The 26,310-nt window shown below is 34.7% G+C and overlaps 1 protein-coding gene across 1 annotated transcript; it reads right to left on the reverse strand.

Moving 5' to 3' along the window:
- Window positions 1-281: 281 nt before the first annotated feature.
- On the reverse strand, window positions 282-26,017 carry LOC123563905 (furin-1-like). The gene is made up of 13 exons (XM_053535102.1): window positions 25,752-26,017; window positions 22,567-22,653; window positions 20,693-20,797; window positions 20,304-20,441; window positions 19,545-19,633; window positions 12,791-12,879; window positions 11,320-11,519; window positions 9,349-9,540; window positions 6,400-6,500; window positions 5,994-6,100; window positions 4,162-4,276; window positions 1,921-2,228; window positions 282-1,576 (listed from the first exon to the last, which is right to left on the reverse strand). Exons 1-13 carry the CDS (start codon window positions 25,923-25,925, stop codon window positions 1,239-1,241), a joined length of 2,043 nt encoding a protein of 680 aa, XP_053391077.1. The 5' UTR covers window positions 25,926-26,017; the 3' UTR covers window positions 282-1,238.
- Between the last annotated feature and the right edge of the window lie 293 nt (window positions 26,018-26,310).

Here is a 26,310-nt window from a genome sequence, read left to right on the forward strand (position 1 = left end):
CTGGAATTTTGGAATCCTTTTATCTCTTCGTAGTTTTATTTTCAAACGTTTAGATATGCCATACCTGATGTATTCTGTTATACATGTATAATGCATCTAATCCGATTATTATATGGGCGTCAATGGACCATGTTTGTTGGCATTGTTCTATATCCTACTAGTACAAGCATAGGTACTAGTACTATTACTATTACTAGTACTACTACTACCACTACAATTACTGCTGCTGATATTAGGAATAATTATAAAATTCTAAAGTGTACATAACAAAAGACAATAAGCCAGCTTTAAACTTTATTTAACAAGCAACAAGAAATGCATGAATACATATATAATTTGCTTAATCACATATTCTTCTCATTATATATCACATTCATTTGGCACACGCTCATAAGCATGATTACTGGTTAAAACTTGTATACTTGTTTCATTAAACGTGATATATCCACACTGTCCGTAAAGTGTCTTGTGACCCACAAAGAAGAGCTAGCATCATGTTAAGAACATCAGGTCAAAGCAGATACCATGCCGCTTACGATATCTAACCGTTTAAGACGTTAGATTATGTCAAAAAATGGAGAGGTGGACGCCCAATTTGGCGTCATCTCAGGTAATATTCAGTTAAAATTGAAATAATTAAATAGCTTTTTCCGATTGAGGGCGGGTTTTATTGCATTTATACAATGCCTTTCATATGTATCTAGTTTCAGTGGACAATGTATGTCTGTTTTAGACCTATATATGGTTTTCATATCACTGAGATGATTTAGTTGTTTTTATGACATACAGTAAAAACTGAACTAGTAAATTAGTATTATGTAACCTTAATGTGACATAGGAACGAGTTTTTCGTAATTTTTAAGCAGGTCCCGAATGCTCAAAAATTTCAATCTGTATTTAACAAATTAGCAGTACTACTGCTTTACTCTATAACATGACAGTAACTTGTTCTTCAAGCTGACAGTATTACTTTAGACCTTTGCGATCACTTCTAGTATAAATAGGCATTTAAAGCTACCCACTACCCAAGTTTTTTTCCAACACATGCCAGGCTCTCGTTTGTGTATCTAAATATACTTTAAGCATGTCTTTATGTTAATCAGCTTTAGACATAACATGTTTTTAATTATTTTCTCCTATCTAAATAATCCTTTACAGAGTTAATGAAATTTGTGGAAAAGAAAGCAGTTTTAGATAATTCAAACGTATTTATACGACATATGTATTGGCGGACAAATTTATAAATTCAGATCATTGTTTCTGTCACTCACAGCTTCAATGAAAGAGGTTTCTATGTCATCACTATTTGGCATAGCTATATTCCTCCTTTTATATATGCATATAATCATAATTGCAATCACAATTATGCAAAAAGAAGAAGAAACAACCGCTGCAATAACACCACTATGACTGTCTTTCGACGAGTTGTTGTGAACCGGTTTGTCGGAATGACCTGTATCATCATGTTGAGATTTGCAGGTTGGTGCACATTTAGTTTCGTTTCCTCCTGCATCTGGAGAGACAGACACAACTCCAAAAAGTGTCAGTGAAACATTACCAATCACTTCCGTCTTTCCTGTAAATAAAGATGCATAAAATGCCTTCCTTCGAACAGAGCTTACAATTAAGTTTTTATCAACTGGCACTTATGACACAAAGCTTGTGTGCGTGATGACATTCGTTTCAGTCTTCGTGTTAAGTTAGGTTCAAATTCATTGAAATCAAAAGCGTTCAAGCGTACATGAAATGTTCATAAAGAATACAATAATCTTATTGAAATTAATGCTTGATTGTCTACATTTTTTAAAGACGATGTCTTGAATATTAAGTGATAACTTTAGTACTAGATAATTTTAGTTATTGAATGTGTTAATAAAGACCAGCTGTCTTATTGTTAAATATGCTTCAATTAAATCTTACCATTTGACCCGATTTTGAAACGCCAAAGGCCAGACGCAGCTTCATCCCAGAAATGAACTGTAGTAAGAATCTGTTTTCTTCCCTTATCACTCGTTTTCATATTGTCCGATTCAATGTCCTGTAGGACTGACACTGTCCCGTTCGGCGAGATCAAAATAATGCGTATGTATCTAGCAGATGTGTGGTAATCAACTTGAATCTTTGCAGTTTTGACTACACGCATACAGCCTCGTGCAATTACGAAAGTATCAACACTTTGTGAACAGCTGTAACAAAACTCTGCAGTAAATCCATTTGCTTCATCATAGCTGTAAAATAAATACGTACTTCAAGATACTCGGTTAACCTGAAAGACTTACTATGCAGTTGAAATTGTTATGTTAGGCATATACGACAACGTAATCTATAATTTAAATTACAAAAAAAACCCAAAAAAGAAACAAAAAACCCCCCAACAAACTCGCCAAACCTTTCCCTGTTATTCATCTGTACTGTGAATTGTTAAATGATCAATGATTCCCAACAAACCTTGTTATACTCATTGACATAAATTATTAAAAATATCAATTTTCTATTTCTATATTCCTGTAACAAGAGTATTTCTCTTGTAAAATATAATTGCAACAAATGTATCACAGGCACGTCCGTTATCGATTGGTTTAAACATTGGCTTCTCACCGCTGTGGGCTCTAAATCTCGCTTGGTGTACACATAACTTAAATACAAAATGATTTAAATCTGTTAAATAACAACACGGTGTTTTCTACCTGTCCTGTTTAACTTTCCATTAGCTATTTTAGTGTCTGCAGTTTTCCTTTTTTAATAAAAAATGAATAAATGAATTAAGTCTTGTTACAATAGTCGCTATCTGACTTAAAGTGAAATCGCGAAAACATGTGACAAATCGTCTAATCTAGAATATGACCATCAAACTAAAATGATCTTACATCTTCAGTGGCAAAAATGAGTAACATTAAGAAAGAAAAGTGGAATATGACACTTTATGGCAAGTTAAGGTGTAAACTTAATCTGACATACATAGGTAAGGTTAGCAATGCAGACAATAATTTTTTTTTTAGATTTTATGGAAATTGTGAATTCATGTCATCAAAATTGTAAAAGTCTAGCATTGACAATAAAATATGAAACAATTCGTTTCTACAATAAATTGATTAGATCTTCATTTACGTCCACTATTCAACATGTTTATCTTTTTGATGACGTTTACGTATTTGCTAATTGCCATTTATTTTTTGTTTTGTAGCTTTGGTTTTGCCTTGCGTTGGCTGTTAATTGGTTATTCATTGCAAACGAAAATCAATCCCTTCGAAACTGTGCAGTCACCCTCCCCCCATGTTCATTGACGTTGAAAATTATTGAAATACACCAAGTTATGGAATACTCTATAGTTAATTTCTTACACCAATCACCAATCGTCAAGTTCTAAAGCTCAACGATGAACCAAGTCTATATCGTCTCAAGGACGAGTGTTTTCCTCTCTTACAGTCATAATGGACTATATAATTGAAGTCCGAATAGATGCGCTGCATCATCAAAGTTCACAATACTGTTTCAGTGCATATTTGGTAACCAGCGCGGGCAGTAGAATATGTGCTTATTGCACATGCTTGTACTTTCACTGTGTACTCTTTATTCTTTAGTCAGTTTGCTAGATCTCGGTCTTTAAAACAAAATTCAGCGTTTATTATTTTTCGAAAATGTGCTCTTTACCTTGTAGTTTGCGAAAGGGGGAAAACAAAAGCTATATGGAACTTGATGGTACCAATATTTGATAACAGCCATCGCCATAGTTGACCGTCCTTATTTATAAAACATTCTAGGATATTAGATGGAATGGATATATAACAGAGTCTGAAAGACACGTAAATGCGAACCAACAGTCTCTAGTTCGAATCCTGTTTCCAATAATTTACACTGCATACATAAAAGAAACAGGATTGCACTACTCTCAATGTTCTAAAAGTCTTTTACTATTAGTATTCCAAAATATCTGTTGAAATAGTTGACTTATTTGATCGTTGGCCAATTCACTGAGTGTGCTTATAAGAATTTTCGTTTTAGGGTGAAATTGTATAAGATTGTGTTTTCATAAATGAAAAAGGCTTTTAAGAAGGCCGTCACGCGTAACAGAAAGCTGCTTTTCATACCTCAGTAGAAATTACTAATGAAAATCTTCAGGAGCAGTCGCATATATTCGCTCTTTCTAAAATCAATTATTACCAAGCGGTTCTTTGGCGCAAGGCTATACTTGAAATGTCCGAGCCAGCTTGTAATTCTTCTGCCAAGGAAACCAGCTTTGTTGCATTTAATAGGCCAAATCCAAAGACCGGATGAACTGAAGAGAAGAAAAATGATTTACAATACATAATATATATATATCCAATGTATCCTCGGGATCCAGTTAACTTTCAGAGAGAGAAAATACAGCTTCTCTGGTCCCAAACAGTTAAAAAGACTAAAATGTCACTTCTGATTTGTGAGGCATGAAAACAGAGATTTGAGTATATATATGCAAATGCTGAACCAGTACGAATATGTGGTACGGTTCGGGCTCGTGTATAAGGCAGCATCGAAACTAATCTTATTAGGTTAGTGGACTTGCTGTGGCATGTGCATGTTCGTTTGTACTGCTAGGCGCTTTGCCGTAATTGGTCTGGTATATTGTGGTGGTGGTTTAGTTCGTATAAATTCTCTCTTCTGTATATATATATATATATGTAACACTTAAGTTAGTTTACACTCATAATTGGGCATGATTAGTATGACAATTGTACTTTGGACATATCTTATATACTTACTTCTGCATATTATGTTATCTACTTCCAGCAAACAAAACGAAAAAAGAAGAAGAAAAAAAAAAAGGGAAATGAGAGAGGGAGAGAGATATCCGCTGTCTTGTTGATTCTGATTTGAACATTTGTTTATCTATCGACCTGCTAATTATAACAAACAAAACAAGAGCTGTCTGTTGTCAGCGCGCTCGACTATTCGAAAAAATTGATGGAAGTATTGGGTCGAAATAATACCAGAGATTTTCACACAAAAGAAGAAAAATAGATAAGACAAACAATATTGCTGTACCTTTATTTATGGATTTGGCTAAGTCATGCACTCTATTGCAGTGTGTGACTTTGATGGTATTTGTTTATTTTGATGGGTTTAACGTCGCACCGACACAATTATAGGTCATATGGCGACTTTCCAGCTTTTAATGGTGGAGGAAGACCACAGGTGCCCCTCCGTGCATTATTTCATCACAAGCGGGTATCCAGGTAGAACCACCGACCTACCATAAGCCAGCAAGTGTTCAAATATCAAACAGTTTAGACAAAGTATGGAATGGTATGCGAAACGTAACTAATTTCTATTAAAAAAAGGTCATAACTAAAATTAAGTAGTCCCTGTCTTAGTTATATAGTCTTGCCTACATATGTAGACTATGATGGTTAACAAGTGATTAAAGTTTCAAAGCCATATGACATAGAGATTAGGCAAAAATATGGACTGGTATGAAAATGTTAACTGATTTCCAAGTCCAAAAAAGGCCACAATTCAGCTCAAATATTTGACATAGTTATGAACTCTTGTCTACACATGGAGATCATGACAATAAACAAGTGTTCAAAGTTTCAAAGCCATATGTCAAATAGTTTTGACAAAACGTGGTCGACTTGTACGAAAACTGAACCAATTACTAAGTTCAATAAAAGGCCATAATTCAGGCAAAATAGTTGACAGAGTTATTTATTCTTGCCTACAGACAGATATAATAAACAAGTGATAATACTTTCAAAGCAATACGTCAAACAGTCATAAGTTAAAAGGGGCCATAATTCAGCCAAACTCCTTGATAGAGTTATGTGCTCTTGCCTAAAACTGAACATGGTGATGGTACACAAGTTTTAAAAGTTTCAAGGCTTTATCTGAAAAGGTTTTGGCAAAATGTAGACTAGTACGAAAAACTTAACCAAGGCGTGACGCCGACGCCGATGCCGTGGTGAGTAGGAGAGCTCTACTTATTCATCGAATAATCGAGCTAATGAGGGGCAGACATTTATGTCCGGCTGCGTTTGTGGTAACGTTTGCTCTGTCTTTTATGCAGCTGACATCAGACGAATAAACAATTATGTCTTGAACGTCTGCCAATGTCAGTTGAGGTCTGAAATACGATATTGAAAACTTCATATACTTATTTTTATTTTCTTCCTTGAAATTAACGGTATCAATCAATCAAAAAAAAAATACAAAAAGTATTCTGTAACTGTTCAATTATCATAACACTATTGAGTACTAAATGATAAGGTAACCTTGCCATTTAATTAGGAAACACATTTATGGTTAGCTTTTACGATTATGCGATGCTTGTGTGTAACACAAATATCTGTCTGAAAGCCTTTTAATATATAGGCTCGTAAAAATAACATTTATATGGTGTACATATCTTTGCTGAAGTCTTACCTTGCTTCTAGTGCTAATGCTATTATTCCAGCTACCTGTGCTGTTGCAGCAGAAACTCCCCTAAAACTTGCTATGCATTTGTTCTTGAATGACGTAGTCACCTAAAATTGTGATCTTTTTATATATATTTTGAGATTTCTGAATAACAGAGTTTCACTTAAAGCTACTTTCCATAGATCGCAAGCAATCGTATCATTTGTCTATATTTTCTTTATGGTTTCAGACTATGCAAATAGCAATTACTTTATCTAAATTCCATTTTGTTACTTTGTAATCGCTTATTTTCCTCGGAGTACCGAAACCTATTTTTAGAATGTGAAATTGAAAGTAGACTATGATAATCAAAAGAGCGCACACTTAGCTAGCATACAGTAACAAAATGGCTGCCCTTGCCCTAGCGCACAGTAAGGCTTCTGGGTAAAGAAATCCGATACTTAATGACGAATATTGTAATATACGGCCTTATATGCAATGTAAATATTCGTTGGGGGTATATTCAACAGCTTAAAGACAAACTGTCAGGGAATGTGAAACAATTTATTATACATGAATTTAAATGTCATGTTAATTTCTTTTAAATGCATGTAGGGCAACGTGCATACTTTGAGAATGAATAGGGTGTATTAATCAAACTTGCATGTAGCTGTCAAGGGAGAAACGCTGTAAGTGAACATAATGAAGAGCAAACAATTACTATGCCAGTGAATATAACACCACTTACTGTACACCATTTAAAGGTATTTATATTATCTTTCAAATGCTTGATACATGCAATGTTCTATCTTGGGGAAAGTACTTCTAACGGCATTCTCATAGAAGACATAAGGTAGAAGACTGAATGAACTACCTAAATCATACCAGAGATAAACACCTGGGCCAAACTGAATTTGGAAGACAGTAAATATCTTTAATAATCTGTAAAATGATGTATGGTGAATTGTATAATACATTCCCTGAAAAGGAACCTGTGCCGCACATTTTAAGCTCCGTCGACCAATAAACGTTAGTGTTTGCAAACGGTGTTACTGCTGTTTCTTTACTGCTGGCCAAAAAGTGGTTATCTTATAACTGCTAAGTGTCGTCGACGACAGTTAGTAGTTTACCATTGAAATCTTTGAAAGAACGCCGAATATAACAATTATCAATGTTTCACTATTGAAACCAGAATTATTTGACCACGTACAAGTATAATTATTTTTTTCTATAACAAAATTTTATTAGAGTGTGGAAAGCAGCTTTAAGACGAGGATGGGTCCTGGAGAGTATGCATATTTCATTATCTATCATACCAAGTCAAGTCGATTCTTATACTATTATTTGGCAGCAGTATTCTTATAGATTGCTTCAACTCTCACAACAGCAGACCTTAAGTACCATATGGCGGCCATAAAATGTTTCCCCGTAGTCAGACTCGGTGTCCTTATAATTTTTGGCCCTATTGACAACCCTTTGCATACAGAGTCTTACAACTTTTAGCCGTAACACTTTAAAGAGCACAACACTATATGAAGAAAAATCCCAACTGCCTGTGGCGGGATTCGAACCCATGTAGCTCGTGTGCTAGTCCAACGCTCCAGCCGCTGAGCCAAAGAGTCGACTCTCTAACGCAGTTGTCAGAGCTTAGCTTTAAACGTACATGTCGTAACACTTCTTGTCTTCAAAGAAATCATCATGTATGATAACGTTTTAGCTATTTTGGTCTAGAAAGTGTCATATTCGGCAAGAGATAAAGTCCGTATCCTGGACGAGCCCAAATCTTACGACTTTTGGGCGTAACAGAAATTAAAGAGCATATCTTTTCATGATGAAAAATCCCAACTGCCTGAGGGGGAGATTTAAACCTGGGTCGCTCGAATACTAGTCTAATGCCACTGATCCAAAGAGTCGACTCACTGACGCAATTGTCTTTAGACGTTCAGGCTATGCATAAGCGACCGTTACAACAGTACCGCTTCAGCCGTGCTTGTTGGGTGGAAAAACGGGTGTCGGTTACTGTCCATATTATCCGCTTATATATCAACAGAAATTGCGGCCATTAAGGTTGTTTTGCACGTTCGGATCAAAACTTTTTTCACAATGTAGAATTCGATAAAATACTGATTTTTCAAAACTTCAGGATATACTTTGAAAATTCAGCAAAATTAATGAAACAAATTGGGCCGTGTGCTTGATTTTAAGCCAGACTGATTTTAAAACAAAATAACTTCAAAGAGGTTTTTATAATGAAGTTTATGGGAAATTCACAAATATGATAACATTTTGGAGAATAAAATTTATCTACTATGTAGAATTTAACAAAACTTCTTACAGTCGTAAATAAACGTGATAAAATAAAATGTGTAATCTGTTTGCTTCATTTTGAGACATTTGCAATAATTAAAGAGCACAAGTCTTAAATGTTTAAATACCATACTTTATCTTCAAACAGATAGTAACGTTGCCATTTCCATAAATTTGTTAATGGGTTGAAATGATTTTCATTTCCGTATGACGAGTCCGGGCTCTGATTTATCAACCGTGCAGAACTACCTTAAACGTATCAACATACTTGGGTTTAGTGTTGCTATTACGTCTGGTCAATTGGGATCATGGACTAAGTGATTCACATTTGATTTCATCTCATAAGCTAATCCAATCAGACAGAGTCCGCTATTATTTTACTTATGCAATCTTCTGCTCGATTGAATACAAATTGCGGGATGCAATATTTTGTACTGTTTCTTTTCGGTGAGCAGAATAATATAAATTATAACCAAATCATTTATAATATATTTAATAATGATTTTACGCGTATACATCGGACTTTAGCACGAACGACTTTAATATGCCTAAATCTTTATAGAAGTCTTACAGACAATATGTCACAGTATTGCATCAATATTTATCTGTTGTTCGGATGCAAAATATATATGAATAATCTATCAGAAAGCATTTTTAAATGGTGTATACCATTGAATCTGCGGTAATGTTGTTACCGTTCCGAAGTCCTGAGGTCAATACACTTGCACTCACTACTGAATCACTAGGAACGGTTCCATGTTGTCCTACAGCACTTACTGTAATGGTATATTCGTTGTTAGCTAACTCATTTCCAGGAGATCCTACTGGAAATACCTGAACAGCGCCTAGACCTCTGCGGCCCTTGAATCAGAAAAAACAAAACAACGTTTTTGTTATTTGATTTTCAGTTTCTACTGGATCAAAAGTTTTTGAGATACATGTCACGAGTACGGCTAAATCAAGGAAATCATACTTTGTAGACATTTGTTTGCAATCGTATTAAGAACAAGTAGCAAATGCTTTTGCAGTTTGCTCTGTACGGAACTATAAATGTTGTCTCTTCTTGTCCATTTAGTTTTTACCCGTTGGGTGCGGGGGAGGGGGAAGGCTATGTAGAATATAAAATCTGGAATGTAAATCCCTCGGAAGCATCGAGAACAAGGCAAAGAGTGAAATTGCAGACTCGGTTTGATTGAGTCTGTTCATGGGCAGTAATTGAAAAAGCAACACTGCCCACGCCCCCTAGCACCGGCTTAAGCAGTCAGTTTTGTCGCGTCCCATCCCGTCGCGTCTAGTAGCGTCGCGTCCCGAAATCTATATTTCAGTTATTACTAAATGGATTTGACTCAAACTTAAAATAGATGTTCCACCATATCACTCACATCATGTGACACAAGGTACATAACTCTGACACGAAATTTTAATGAATTATGCCCCCTTTTATTTAGAATTTAAGGTTAATTTTGATGCATTTTCACTATATCTCAGTTTTTACTATATGGATTTGATTCAAACTTAAAATAGATGTTCCACATTATCATCAACATCATATGACACAAGATGCATAACTCTGACACCAATCTTTCATGAATTATGCCCCCACCTTTTACTTAGAATTTAAGGTTTATTTCGATGCATTTTCACTATATCTCAGTTATTACTAAATGGATTTGATTCAAACTTAAAATAGATGTTCCACCTTATCACCCACATCATGTGACATAAGGTGCATAACTATGACTCACTCCAATTTTTCATGAATTATGCCACTTTTACTTAGAATTTAAGTTTAATTTTGATGCATTTTCACTATCTCCCAGTTATTGCTAAATGGATTTGATTCAAAATTAAAACGAATGTTCCACCTTATCACCCACATCATGTTACACAAGGTGCATAACTCTGACACCAATTTTTCATGAATTATGCCCCCTTTTACTTAGAATTTAAGGTTAATTGTGATGCATTTTCCATATATCTCATTTATTACGAAATGCATTTGTTTCAAACTTGAAGTAGTTGTTCCACATCATCACCGACATCATATGTCACAAGGTGCATAACTCTTGCACCAATATTTCCTGAATTATGCCCCATTTTTGCTTAGAATTATACTTATGTAGTGTTTTGATACACTTTATCTGTACCTCTCTTATTATTTGATTTTTTTTAATACAGACTCAAGCTATTGTGCAATATTCATCCACCATTGGAGTCATTAAACGCCCTAGTGACAGTTCGTGACAGATTTAAATGTTTTTGGTACACAGGTGTAACATTATAAAATAAAGGTCACGTTCGATTTAAATTGCACTTTCTTGTGGCCACGTCTTTCTTATGGTTGCCATTCTTCTGTGACAAGACCATATTGCGGGGGTATTCGTCATTCCTGTGACAGTTCTAGCTTACACAGTTTGTTACACTTGTATGTATGACATTTTCATATTTGTTCTCATGAAAACGAAAAAAAGACAAACATTTGTACTATTTGAATTATATTTCAGCATTGTATAATTTTGTCATTCTTCTTTCACTTTAATGTTTAAAATTATTTTGCAATTATTTTAAATGTACGTGTTTTGTATCACTTTCACCAGTGGGAATACATTGGAAATATAAAACAGAAAAGCTCCTACAAACCTTCCCTGCGCTGGTCTTTATGGCCTCTCTGCGAACAAGAGTAATATCTGAAAACGGTTCAGTTGGTCCCCAGGAATTTGAATAAATATCAATTTCTTCAAGACCATAAACAAGGGATCTGGCCATTAATGCGGAGTCGGTCCGCAAATGAATATGTGTCGGAGTTTCTTTTTTTTGTTCAACACCAAATATTTTAAGAGCTGAAAAAAAAAAAACAACAACACCATAACACGTAACTGACTATGCAAGCTTAAATGGACTATAATATCTAAGTTTATATGAACATGAATTGGTAAAGAACAGTTTGTTTCTCGAAAATATTATTGTATACAAGCATTTCAATGATATTCCCATACCTTTATTCTTCTTTACCGATTTCGGGCGTGCGCAAACGAGGAGTCGTTTTTGATATGCTCTTGAGGACAGGTAGTAATAAATGGACTCAAACAAGCATCTGCATATCTGCTAAGATCATTTATATGGTGAATATATTAGTAATTTATTTAAAAATACCCAATCCAAAATTAGTAGCAGGATGAGAAAAAGTCGTTAAGTAATATTTTTGTTCTTGTACTAGTTGTTATGAAGTATGAATGTTTTTTTTTTATTGACAAAGTGTCAGATTTCAAAAAATCGATTTAATATCATTATTCAATTTCATTTTTATCACCTGAGAAATAGACTTTTGAAAAAATGACCCATTTGACTTTCAAAAATGTGATAACTGACATAGAATGTTATAATCATGTATTTGTGCTAAACACAAATTATTAGTCATGATATAGCATAAAAGCGCAACAAAAATAGTATAAATAGAATGCAGACGACCTGAAGTGGTCTAGGAATAAGGTCAAATGTGCTTCTGTGGTAAAGTCGAAAATCTGCTTCTGTGATGCAGTGGAAAGAAGTCCAAAAGCTAATAGATCCTAAGTTTCCTATTTTGCGCAAATTCGTGTAGAACGAGTGCTTTTATCACACATTTTCATTGCTAGAATACATTTTGCATGAAATGAGACAATTTTCATGTTTATACACCCCATAAAGCAAGTTTAGCAGATCGAAACAGAAAGTAGGGGTTTTATATATTGTGCGGAAAAGAGCAAATATGGCCATTTTTAGGGTAGCAGACCACAACTGACTGGCATTTCACTTGGAACTATTCTAACTGTAGTATATTTAATAATTTATACAAATAAAATCACAAACAAACACACGTTCAACTGAAATCTAAAAGCATGTTTAAGAAAGGACAGTTAAAAGAATTCTGTTTTATCTTTTAATGATGAAACGTAGTGCACTACATTTCTGTTCTTCTTTTAGGGGGACCTTCTATTGGCCATTTTTCTCACACAAGTATAAACTAATGACATAGAAGTATACAGCAAATAAGTATATACTGAAAGCATAAGGAAACATTTTATCTCCAACACAATTAACTCTTCTTTTTTTTAAACTTCAACAATTACATTACCGGCAATAGTTGCATTAAATGCAATCCCAGCACTGCAAAATTCGTTTCCTTTCACTGCTGCAATGAGGCTGGCACATCTATTTCCGTGGCTACAATGTTATTGTTGATATAGTCAATATTGTTTAGATATGTATTTTTCCTCCATTTTATTTTGAAAAGTTGTTCACAATTGAAAGTATAGTATATTTAATAATATATTAATAACAAAAAGAGCTATTAAGGTATTTGATTTTTTTACAATTTTGCGTAAAATATTACTGCACAAAAGTACAATATAATCATGTTGTTCGTTTTACGTTATTTACAGCACGATAGTCAACTTACACCCCGGTGTGTAAGATGGAGTTTTCCAGCAACGGTGAGATCACCGTAAACCCAAGCCTGGTATGCAAGAATAAGTTTTTATGATAGTCTGTTAATGAATATGTAATAATGAGAACAAACAAAGACTTTTTTTGTGTGAATAATCGTCCGGATTCTTTGAAATTTAACCTCTCGTGCTTTAATTCCCGCATATCTGAATTCTGAGCCTTGGTAAATCTGACAAAATACAATGTGAAGGCCTTGATTATTGATAATTCTTACATAGTTCGCTTTCAAGATATTCATGCTTTGACTTCATTCCTGGCATAAAAGTAGGAGGTGTTGTGACAACTGCTGAGTATATGAACCAGGTCTGCACGTCAAACGTCAGGGTCACAGCATGTACAAATCTGTTTGTCATATTTTGTGTTCGGAGCATGACTAAAAAACATTCATGTGCAAAGCGCATGAGTTTGGCAAGTAGGTCAAAGGTCAATGTCTCAAAATGAGTTCAAATCTGTCCTTTGTAATTTGTGGCTGGAGTATAATTTCAAAATTATCCAAGGTATTGTTTTTAAATTTGGAATAAAGAGGGGTGGTGATAAGGTAATTTGAGAAATGCAATGATCCACATTGATCTTCCATCCTACTACAAATCACATTTATATTCTTTTGCCTTAGTATTCGAGGGCATGAACTTGGTTGATAGGTCAAAGGTCTCGGTCACAAAATGACTCTAAATTTCAAGTCTGTCTTTTGTATTTTATGTCTGGAACACAGCTTCAAACCCATTCAAGGTATTGATTTTAAACTTGAAATATATGTGAGTGTTGAGAAAACGATTAAAGGAGTGCAGTTATCCATCACTAGCCCCTTTCTTCCACCCTTCCTCCACACAATATGCATTAAGTCCCTCTGCCCGCCCCCGCCCTCCCAACGAAAATGTCACTTTAAGCGGCCCTTAGTACGCCATCAGTGCCGTGGATCAACCCAGCAACCCTACCCCAAACCCCAACGGTCCCCCAACCAAAAAGATTTTTTCTAAATTTTGCTCCCTCCTCCTCTGATCTAGAACTCTTCGGGTGTATATTGTCCTATTTTGTGGAGCTCTATTTTGCACTCGTCTAAAAGGTGGGTTTAGAGAAATATGAGATCTGCATGCAACATACGCATTTAAACCCTAGTCCTTTTGCCAAAGTTACATGACAATCTAGGGCTGCCATTTTTTCAGGTAACGCTTTGTCCGTTCCGTCTGTTTCCTTGTATATTTATGAAATAACCAAGGATTTTGCTATGTGTATTATATGATTTGCCACTTTCCAGAGTTTAGATCCGCATGATCCGTATTTCGAACCACCAGCGCGTGAGCTCAAGTAAATCAGGCATTGTTTAATTATGATAAATAGTACGATAAACACCATTATTGACGTCATAGTATTCTCCCACCGGTCTGATTGATTGATTGATTGATTAATTTCAGTATATCTAATACATGGTACGGTACAACACAATTTAAGAATTTTAAATATCGCATATACAATGACTAGGAATTAAAAATAAGAATCATTACTAACATAAAATATCAGCAACTGCAAAAAGTACCTGGACATGAATTCATATACCCAGGATGACACAGAAAAAGGGGAGTGTGAATCCCCTTATTTCCATTGTGGTCCTGGATGAATGATGACATGTCCTAGCAAGGCACAACGACTTTGTAATGATGTTGGTAACTTGTGCAAATTTATCAGCAGTTTAAAATAAGTATCACAGAAAAGGTATAACTGTATAACAAAAATAGGACAAATGTAACAAACTACAAACTATGTAAAACTGAAACCATGAGCTGCTGTATATTATTAGAATTATTGATGTGGTAATTTATTCCACAAAGAACAAACATTGTACGAGAAATGAGTTTCTACCGGATCCTTTGACTTTAGGAATACTGAAGCATGACCATTTACTAAACCTGGTATTATGACTATGTACAGAACTGACTCGAGTAAAATACTCATTCATGTAAGAAGGGACAGAACCTGAATGTATTTTAAAAACATGATTTAGAGTGATTTGTTCTACTCGTCTTGTTACAGGTAACCAGCCAAATTGTAAGAAGTGCTCTGTATCAATGTTACGTCTTTGCTTAAGCCTTAGGACATACCTAATGATTTTGTTTTCAGTAACTTGGAGCCTGTTTTTCAACTTCTGAGAAATAACGTAGTACCATACGGAGCAGGCATAGTCAAAGTGACATTGGACCAAGAACATGATTAGCATTTTCTTAAGTGTACAGTGATAAAAACTTTTGCTTTCGTAACAGAAGTCTTGCATTTACTTGTTCGATGTGCCCATAGTCTCATAACCCATTGCACTAATGTAGCACACAAATATTTAATAGAGTCGGTGTTCTTAATCATCGTACCATTACATACTATACGAAGGTTAAAATCCTTCTTTAACATGGGCTTTGACCCAAATAAAATTGATTCTGTTTTCCCTAGGTGTAATGAAAACTTGTTGTCGACTAACCAGTTACTAACTCCTCAAGGTCCTGGTTTAACAAACGCTCAATCAATTTCTAGTTTACATTTGCCAATCACTAAAATAGCAGAATCATCTACATACAATAAAAGTTTGTTATTTACAACACCTGCCAGATATATCTATACAGTGTTGTCGACCAGATAGATATGATTGAAACTATCTGACAACATCCAGACTAAAACCTAACAATTTTAGTTTGTCTAAAAGGATAGCATGGTCAACTGTATCACAAACTTTCTGCATATCAAGTAGAACCATGCCAATATAATTCCCTTTATCTAAATCAAATTCTTTCAGATATTTTAGTTGTAAAGAAAGGTATTGAAATGGTTTGCAGCATTTAACATATCAAAATCAATGTCACCATCAATATTCAACCGAATATTTCCGGAGGAACTTTTACATTTTTAGATGGCTTACGTAATTCCGCGCAAGTCTTCCAAGACTCGGAATCATTTTCATTATCAACAATAGAATTTTTTCAAAAAGTCACTTTCAGCGCAGTATATAAGATGCTGAGTTTAATTTCTAAAAGATTTTCAACTTTCATAATTTTCATTGGTTTTGACTTTCTTGTAAGCATTAAAAGCTTTATCTATGTCCTTTATATACTGTAAAATTTCATTTGTAACCCATGGCTCAGTTCTTTGTTTAATTTTTTCTTCTTTCAGTGGAGCAATGTTATAATGCACTAAAAAATATGGATTTAAAACTGGACCATTCGTCTATAACATGATGACATACAAGCACTGGTGACCAGTCAGTGTTAATTAAATTCATCTAAAAATCCTGTTTGTTATAGTTTTTTAGGGATCTCACTTTGACAGTATTGTGCTTGTTTATAAAATCTTTAGTGATTTTTCTTGTACAGTATATAAGTGAATGGTCACTAATACCAATATGACGAACTCCACTTTGAGAGATTATCTCTTGATCTGTAACAAGAATTAGATTATGTTGAAGAATTACCTATCCTTGTAAAATGTTTTATAACCTGTGTAAAATTAAACCTGTTGATAAAAGACTGTAGAGATTTTGATAAAACACATCTCAAACCACTGTTTAAATCACTAAAATTATACAGTCTTTCTCATTAAAATAGGACTTTGATGAGCACACATTTTCTAAAACATCATAAAAGTTAGACTGCTTTAGGGGTCTATAGAGACAACCCCATATAAAAGGTTTAGTTTTAGGCAATATAGTATCTCGGGGGCCTCCGTGGCCGAGTGGTTAGAGTCGTTGACTTCAAACCATTTGCCCCTCATCGATGTGGGTTCGAAACCTCATTTGGGGCGTAGAATTCTTCACGTGAGGAAGCCATCCAGCTGGCTTACGGAAGGTCGGTGGTTCTACCCGGGTGCCCGCTCGTGATGAAAGTATGCACGGAGGGGCACCTGGGGTCTTCCTCCACCATTAAAGCTGGAAAGTCGCCATATGACCTAAAATTGTGTCGGTGCGACGTTAAAACCAACAACAATATAGTATCTCAATCCAAAGTGCTTCAAGCTCATCGTGAAAAATATCATCCAGTGAGTAAAATGCAAAGTCACTTAAGATGTACCCACATATACCACCTCCGTATTTATTTCTTTGTTTTCTTTTTAGGATATAATTATCAATATGGATTTAAGTGTTAAAAATAGTTTCATCGAGCCATAATTCACATACACATATGCAGGGTGTTTGACAGTTTCTAGCTAACATACGTATTCATCGCTTTTATGGAGCAATATGGATAAAGTGAAGTCCCCACTTTTCAAAACAACGGAAATTATTTATAGTTTCTTCTGGGCCACTTGCCACTGGACCTGGGCACGGATGTATATCAATAAACAGCAACACTGTTGCTGCTTTTAGAATTATAAACGTATGTCTTTTTTCTGTTTCTTCTGGACATGCTGGTAGCTAGAAACAAAATTACCATAGAATGTAAGCTGACTGTATGACTGGTCTCTTCATCACAGTAAGACAAACTTGTTATGTCACAATGATTTGAACAATTTGCAATTCTGTAAGCAGTTATAACTAATATCAGCAGAAGTCCAAAAACTTCTATTTTAGCTTCACAGATAATTGCAGAGAAGCAACTTGTCTCGTTGGAATAAGACCTTCCAATGTCTGACCCTGGTCTATATTGAATTTGCACAATGGGTAGCGTAAACACACAATATAAGTTGAAACTATTTATGGACTGAGTAAATCTCTTCTCAAAGGCCTAACTATAGTAAAGGAACCAGCGTGGGAGCCATCTGATCTAGTCGCGTAATGGCGGACAGGTTTTTGAACACTAATATTTCACTTGGCATGGCCAGAGAGGTCTAAATTAAAGCTGGTTTATGTTGAAATTTCATTATGGGTGTATTTTTGAAATTTTGGTAGAAAAATTGGGAGGGGAGGTTGTATTTGGTGAAGTGAAACTCAATTTTAGTATGAGTAGTACTTCCAGGTCACAGTAGTGTGATTTTGATGTCAGTTTTATCATAACTCTTTAAAATAAAGTAAGGATTTGTTCTCTAAAATGGGTCTAGCTATGTTTGGTAGCTTATTAAAAAATCTCAATTTTATATAGATTATATGGGGAATACTATTTATGCTAGTTTGACCTTAATGGACGATAATCTGATATTGTCTAATAGCGTCACCCCATGGTGTATCGAAGTGGGTGGGTTACTGATTACCAGGTGGAGATCAGTTTATATAGGAAACTGTATTCAACTAAATTGTCTGTACACATTTTACACCGTTTCTTTGATAAATAGAATAGATTAAAAGTCTGTGTGAAATACTTCTAAAACTATGAAATTCGGATTTGTTTTTTCAGAACAGGAAGTTAACAAGTGCCTCGCTAGGTCACAAACCATCAATGTGGTCCGCGCATCAATCGTTGTATATTGTAGAATTCTAACATGGCTCGATTTGAAATCAAGATAAACAAAGAAGTTTAACCTCTGTATATTCTGCAATAAACAACGGTTGACGCGCAGACCGGTAAGAGCGCATAATTACGTCATTTATGAGTCAAACTACCGCATCACGTCCGGTGAATTATCACTCGAATAAATAAAGCCCAGCGTTATTGTTATTAAATGTTTCAATTACAATGGAAGAACGAAAACAGTCATGGCCTTCATTGGTTCGTCGTCTAATTTACTACGGCTGATGCCTTTATCGTTTCATTCCTGTGCATCTTAACTCTAAACAGTGATAAATTAGCCGACAAACCACTCGGAGGTCTTGATCATTTTTTTTTGTTAAACTGACAAACAATTGAGTGGTTACGTCCGTTTTACCAAAACGGGCATATAATAACATTTCACAACTGAGCTAAACGTACAACATTTTTTATCAAAAAATAAAACGTAAACATGAATACTGTCACTTTTATCACATGAAATAGACCAAACTAAGTGTTTATGTTATCAAGTCAATGTAGGACATATCCGTCTTTTATCCTTGTTATCACACTGTGATTTACCAGGGCCCCCTTTTACTTAATCTTAGGATCATGGGGATTTCAGTAAATGCTAAAATGACAGGATGACACCATTTTTATGTGAAACGTACTATTTAGCAAAAACGTGCAGAAATTATAATAATATTACATAAGAAACTGGTTCATAAGACATTTTCATGCACTAGGTATTTAATAGTTTAGATATTGAAGAGGTGTAAATGGACGTTAAATCATGGTAACATATTGCTGCTAACCACAAAGCCACTGATTTTTCTCGATGTTTTTCCTAGTAGTACAAAATTTACTTATTTAGTGATTATTTGGCAAATTAGAACAGTTTTGTGAATTTTACTTAGGTATATAAATACGAGACAAAAATGTCTGTTAAATGGATATAATGCAAAAAAAAAGAGATGTAAAGTTGCTCTTAAAAACATAGAAACTTACTCTGGTTGTGATAATTCTCTGAATGAAGGAAAATACTCTGGTGTCACATTCGTTGAATTATTTATGAAATTAAAGCACAATTCGTCGTCCTGAAGTGCAAATATAAGTCATAGTAAATAAAGTATGCTCCATTTTGAAAAGACATAACTTGTCCCCTGCATTACTTACGCACTGATCTTTTCATTTATCTACGAATCATGTCAAAATATTATTTTGCTATTATAAAATCATCACAATAAAGTCTTTTTAATATTGCTCAGTTTTTTTCTTAATCTTACGTAAGTGAATGTAATAAGGTATCCTCTATAACTAGGAGCAACCAAATTGTCGTTGCTGTGCAAGAACATTGATAGATTGATTAGTTTCTTTGATCATATTTTGATTGAATGATATTAACTCTAGTGTTAGAATGTGTAGCCAGACCAGGGCTAGAATCCCTGTGGACTTTGTTAATAACTATGCTGTTTATGAATAAATTTGAAAAAGAACAAAAAAAAAAAAAAAAGGAATCCCTAGGCCTCGGAATACCGGTTTGCTGCTCTACCGATTTAGCTTAATACACTTTTTACAATTATATACAACAGCCCTATATTGATATCTAATGGGACAGAGTGCTCACTAGATAAGACCTCTTGAAGCATACTCACTCACATTTCCCCTATCTTAAAATGAAGTTTTATCATAGTTACTAATTATGAAGCCACAGTGTAAAGTCGACCTTTAACATTCAAAGAAGAATCTAGAATGAAATATACTTACTACGTTCGGCTCGAGATCTTTCAGTTTTGCGTTAATTCCTACATCAGTGACTGCGACCACCACGCCCTTTCCGGTATAGCCACGTGACCACGCATTCTCTATACCCATTCCATAATATTTCTCACATACCAGAATTGGCTTTATATGATAGAGAAGTAGCAGTATTGAAACATGTGTTGTGCGGGCATTTGTCAACGAACTAAACATGAGATAAAACTTACATAAAGTTTTATTTTTCCTTATCAGCGATATTCTTTTTTATCCGGTACGGTAAATCGATATAGAAAATCTTGTCAAAGAACGTGGGCAGTGTAACGTCATCCGTAGAAAATCATATACATGCTCCACGGTTCAATAATGTTTGATAGAGTATTTAAATACATACTTACCTTTAGAAGATTTTCTATACCGGTTTCCATGTTGTATTGGTCTAGAGATGTTTCATTTGATCTGATAACCTCTACATAATGTTTCACTGGCTCTATCTCCAGTAACTATAAATTGAAAATTTGAGCTAACAGTCCTCTTTACATCACTGTTATAACATAGCATCATCATTTTAACAATACTCTGAAATCAGACATTATCTAAATAATGTTAGATCCCACATGTCATTTAAAACAAAACTCCCATGTAATGTAGATAGCTTTATAAAATCTCTGAAAAGACTCATTACTGATTTTGGTATATTTGTAACTCCGGGAGAGGTACGTTGCAACGTAAATCACATGTAAACACATCTCTACAACAATTACTACAGTTTCGCTATGAGCGAACTTGTTTGATTCCATTATTATGTGTAATGAAACATTGAGTCTACGTAGAGGTCAATGTTATCACAGTGTTAGCCCTAGTTCGTATTTGCTGTTTGTCAGTACACTTAATGACGCTGTTATTCTTATTAATCGTACTTTGTAAAAAGGTTTGATAGACAACGGGTCTACGGAACCTACCATCAGTAAAATGTTTTTTTCCAAATCATTAGATCCACAGTTTGTGTCTCAGCTTTTGGCAGACTTTTGTTTGGACATTACTAGTGCATTTTTTCCATCTTTTACATTAGTTTTTATTTCAGAACCAATTCTGATTGCCGCAGTCACCGCAACTCAAAGAATGTCCCTTTAATCATTGGTACGAACATTTTGAACTGTCGGATGCCTTGGCTTCTCTACGCGGGGAAAATACCAAGCCTGATGAAGATACATCGGACGATTTGTGAGAAGTCGTTTAAATTCATTTCTATTTTTAGAACTGACAGCCTTAAAAGGAAAGGGATCAAGCTAAACGGTTAGAAGGCACTTAATTTATATTAATGCCAAGAAGATTCTGACCATGTTGGTTTAATTCTGACCTGTAAGTTTAGAGGAGAAAATGTTTAAGTAAAAATATTGACGAAAGACGACAGACGACAATGGACGACGAATGCCTGGTCATCCACCTTTACTAATAGCTCACACAACAAACAAAATTCAGGTGGGTTAATGACCTGGTCTTCCATTCAAACTCTACACAAATATTTGATTGACTAATAACATCATGCAAACCTTACTTTGTAAGTACAGTAAGGGCGTTTCCACATACAAAGAACTCATTCAAGAAATAGGCCAGAAAACGGTTTAAATATTTACAAAAGATCGTCATAAAAACATTAATTATGCATTATGTATAGGGTTGCGCCAACAAATTTTAGGTAGCTGGTTAAGTTAGACAATGAGTCAAAATCAAGGCCAAAAAGTTCAACAAGATAAGCAATATTCAAAGAATGTAGCCGCCAAAACTGCACTCCATACAGAAAAAGTAATGCAAAATGTATAAACATTCACGCCGACTCAGTACATATATACATAAATACAGACGTACACAATAATAAATCACGTAAGTAACAAACAAACACAAATATAAAAGAAGGAATACAGCAGGCCACCGCCTTGCACCGGTCAGAGGCGAAACCACCTTTATATCATCGTTTCGAATATTTGTATAGTACTGAAAAAGTATTTTTATGTTTTTCTGTAAGAAGTTAACAATAAAAACAATTAATTTCATTTTGCAGAAACATCAAATACAAACTACTTATGTCAGTGAAAAAGAAGTACTCTTTGAGTTCCCGAATACAGTTTCAACAACTGCTAATTATACAATTTGATTTAAATTAAGCCGACAGTGACAAAATATACAAACATAATGATAACACTGTTACTTGCTTTAATATTGTTATGAAGCATTAGACGAGAAAGAAAGTGGAGACTTAAATATTACTCACAAGGTTTTTAAACTTCTTTTCCACACGGAGAATAGACTCAGTTATGTTTCTGCCTTTGTATTGGAATATGAAGATTGTAGGAGTTATCTGAAAATAAAAGTCATGTCTTGTATGCATTTGCAAATTACATTAACAAATCATCAACAATCTGGACAAAAAGCAAAAGGTCGCGGTTCTGCCACTTTTAGCAAAAACCAACTAGGTGTATAAAAGTTGTAAAGAAAGTCCTATTTGCGAAAATGATTTTCTTTAGTGATATTGCAATATATTTGCTTCTAAAAACTATAGTTCTACACAATTATGTAAATTACTGCAGGTTTTATTAAGCATTTATTGACAAATATCCATTTTGTTCAGTGCTAAACATTTTTGACACGAAGGCAAGCAGTGTATACTAGTATTTGTAATTGCATGATAATGAACCCGATTAGTTTAGTGTCATAATACAGAAGTGCGTTAATGGTAAAATAACACACCAAAGCGTTTATCAAATTTATAAGGTACTATACGTCAGTAGAGTGCAGTAGCCTCCAGGTTAATACAAAATCAAACAAAGACACGATATTTTATTGTATGCCACTGCAAGCATTTTTCATAGTATACGTAGATGTTATGTTGGTGTGGGGGTGTTCGGCGTATCCTCCCCTTGTTTAAGTTTAAGAACGGCAAATAGGGTATTTAGGCGTGTATTTGAAGCAAAACCTTATTCTTTCTTAATCTTTTTATATACAATATGTATTGCACGTGCAATCTGTGGTTCAGTGATCCAAATCATATGTATGCAAGTATTTCTTCAAAACAAATGGTTGGTGGTAACACACTTTCAAAATATTCTTGTAACTGGGTATATCATTCAAGAGATATATACGATAGTTGTTAAAAAGAATTTTGTCTTTAACTCCAAATTGAATACTGGTCAACAAGGACATGCTAAGTTTCATGATACTGTCGCAATTGTACTAATTCTGAAACTGATACCTTGCATAAGGAAAGCATTCCGACAAAGGCCAGCGACGTCTTCATTATGTCAACTTCGTTAAAGATATTTCCTTTATCTTTTTTTCAGCTAAGACAGTATTCATTTAAATTATTTCGGCATCGCAATCTTAGGCTTCGCGCTTCATGTATCGCTTTCTCTAGCAAAGCAGTTTCGCGCTTCGCCGTCATGATCTCGCGCTGAGATTACTTTGCGTATCGCGTGCGCATATGAGCGAACGTGACGCGCAAAATCATGATAACTAAGCGCGAGATCACGATAGCGAAGCGAAAAATTATGAAAAAGTTTCGATTTCGCGCTTTTTCATCGTGATCTCGCGCTTCGCTGTCATGATTTCGTGCTTTGCCATCGTGATCCCGCGCTTCGCGTATCATCTGCTCATGATGGAGAAGCGTGAATCGTGAAATCACGATGCCGAAGCGCGAGATAACGATGGCGGACTGTGAAATTACGAAAAAATCGTGATTTCATGCTTAGCTATCGAGATTTCTCGCTTCGAGCTCCTTGCATCGCTTTCTCTAGCGATATGTAAAGCACGAGATCGCACGATTTTAGAATTTCGCGCTTCGCCATCGTGAAACGCAAAATAACGATGGCGAAATGCGAAATTAAGGAAATTTCGAGATTTTGTGCTCGTGATCTCGTGCTTCACCAGCATGATTTCGCATACGCCACCATGATTCCACACTTCACGTTTCACCTGCGCATAATGGAGAAGCGCAAAACGCAAAATTATGATTGCGAAGAACGAGATCACAATTGCGAAGCGCGAAATTACTAAAAATTCACAATTTCGAGCTTTGCCATTGTGATCTCGTGCTTCGCCATCGTGATCTCACGCTAGCGAAATTAATGTTTACAGTCAACACTTCAAATATAATAAAACACAGTTATAACGAATTTTTGCTCATAATGAACAGTTTAAAATGTCACTGTTTTAGGCATTCTTTGATCTTTATAATCATAATGGATATCTTCATAATTAAATTGGTTAAAGCAAACATGGTTATAGAAATTGTCGGATATTAAAGGAACGCATTTCCTTGTCCCATGTTAAAAATACATCGAAATAACATATATTAGGCTATAGCGAAACCAAAAAAGTCATTTTCTGAAGTTTTATACAAGTTAACATTAGCACTGGATAGATTGAATCATAAAACAAATATTACAAACATTGCGTGATTGTGGTTTATCTCAACGACATCTAAAACCAAGTATTAACTTAAATCTTGATTTGACAATTTTTAAATATTATTTAAGGTCTTTTGAAATAGAATACATAGAAATTAGTTATCTAGAGCTATTTGGGTCATTGAAAAAATGCAATCACCAATTATAAAGAAAGAACATACTTACCTCACCGTGAATTGGTTGTCAAATACTGTAATATCGTATGACTTGTATCAGTGTCATATCTCGACATTACGCGTAGGATTTAAATAGGTTTGATTATTTGATTTCTGTTGGATGTCATTTTCTACAACATTGTGACCATGGAATATTGATCATTGGTTTTACATTAAATTTAAGTACAATTGATATATATATATATATGATATCTGAAAATAACGTAGTAATTATTATGCGTGACCTCATGTCCTATTAGTATTCAAAAGCTTTTAGGCTTGAAAACTTTGACGATTTCCCAACCAACATTTCATTAATTTTTGACATTGTATTATAACTTTGTTATAGAAATTTGCCCCATTGAACCATTAGCACAGAACGGCGTATGATTGAAAAATTTCACATGTTCAAGATTATTACAAAATAAGCAATAAAATAGTAGGATAATGGAATAAATTGCAGAACAGTACCTAAATTGTTATAAAACTACCAAGACAATTTTAATGCACGTTAAATCAACTAATCATTTAAATCAGTTTGCTATACAAATAACGCCTACAAAGAACATGTTCGTTATATGTTTATAACAAACTCGGGCTATAACAAAACACATTCTGCTTGTCCCGATGAGTTGGCTACAGCCGGAGTTAACTGTTGTTCAAACAAAATATTGAAGTAAGCAGTGACTGCGTATCAAGCAATCTCCGTTGCATGATAAAGACTTCCTAAATGCAACAAAATAGATTAATAGCAAGTTTATTTTCGCCTTGCCAGATGGGTTGGAAGTATATTAATCCTCTTATTTATAACAAAATTTGATATATTTCTTTGTACATACCTGGTAGAGTTTATTCCAGTAAGACGTTTCAAGTTGCTCTAAAACTTCATCATCTAGTTCTTTAGAAAACAGGAAAACAAATTTCTCAGACGATTCTTTGTCGAGAATATATGACAGCGAAATTACTGTTACACTAATCAGAAGGAATACTTCCATGAATTTATAAGCGTTCATCGTTGCTAACACTGTCTTTTATTATGACTTATGCGTAGGTATATACCTGGTTGTAGTTTCGGGTGCATTATTTTTTCATTACATTAATTCACGAAGAAAGCGTCAAGTCATATCATTAAGTTTATTTATATCTCTTATATCATTAAACAACCCATAACTTTAGTTAGTAGGCGGACATGCATATTCTAAAAGCTGTTAATGCATTCTTTTTCTTTTTCTTATGCCACCTTTTGGGTGATATACAATAATTACAGTGTCCGTTCGTGCGTGTGTCCGTCCGTCCGGATTTCGTGTCCGGTTTTCTACATTGCCATTCATGTGTGGATAAAAACTTTGCATAAATTATCAGAATGACATGACGATGTGTCACTTGAATGTACCATAA

Source organism: Mercenaria mercenaria, unplaced genomic scaffold (genome assembly GCF_021730395.1).
Source record: "Mercenaria mercenaria strain notata unplaced genomic scaffold, MADL_Memer_1 contig_4470, whole genome shotgun sequence".
Classification (NCBI taxonomy): Eukaryota; Metazoa; Mollusca; class Bivalvia; order Venerida; family Veneridae; genus Mercenaria; species Mercenaria mercenaria.

Bases quoted from the DNA above. Each gene is read 5' to 3' on its own strand.
- LOC123563905 (XM_053535102.1), bottom strand. From the start codon at position 25,925: ATGAACGCTTATAAATTCATGGAAGTATTCCTTCTGATTAGTGTAACA. The intron at 12,880-19,544 runs GTAAGTTTCTAT...ATAACATTGTAG, and splicing joins AGAGAATTATCACAACCAGA to CCACGGAAATAGATGTGCCA. The intron at 6,101-6,399 runs GTAAGACTTCAG...ATCGTATTTCAG, and splicing joins GCATTAGCACTAGAAGCAAG to ACCTCAACTGACATTGGCAG.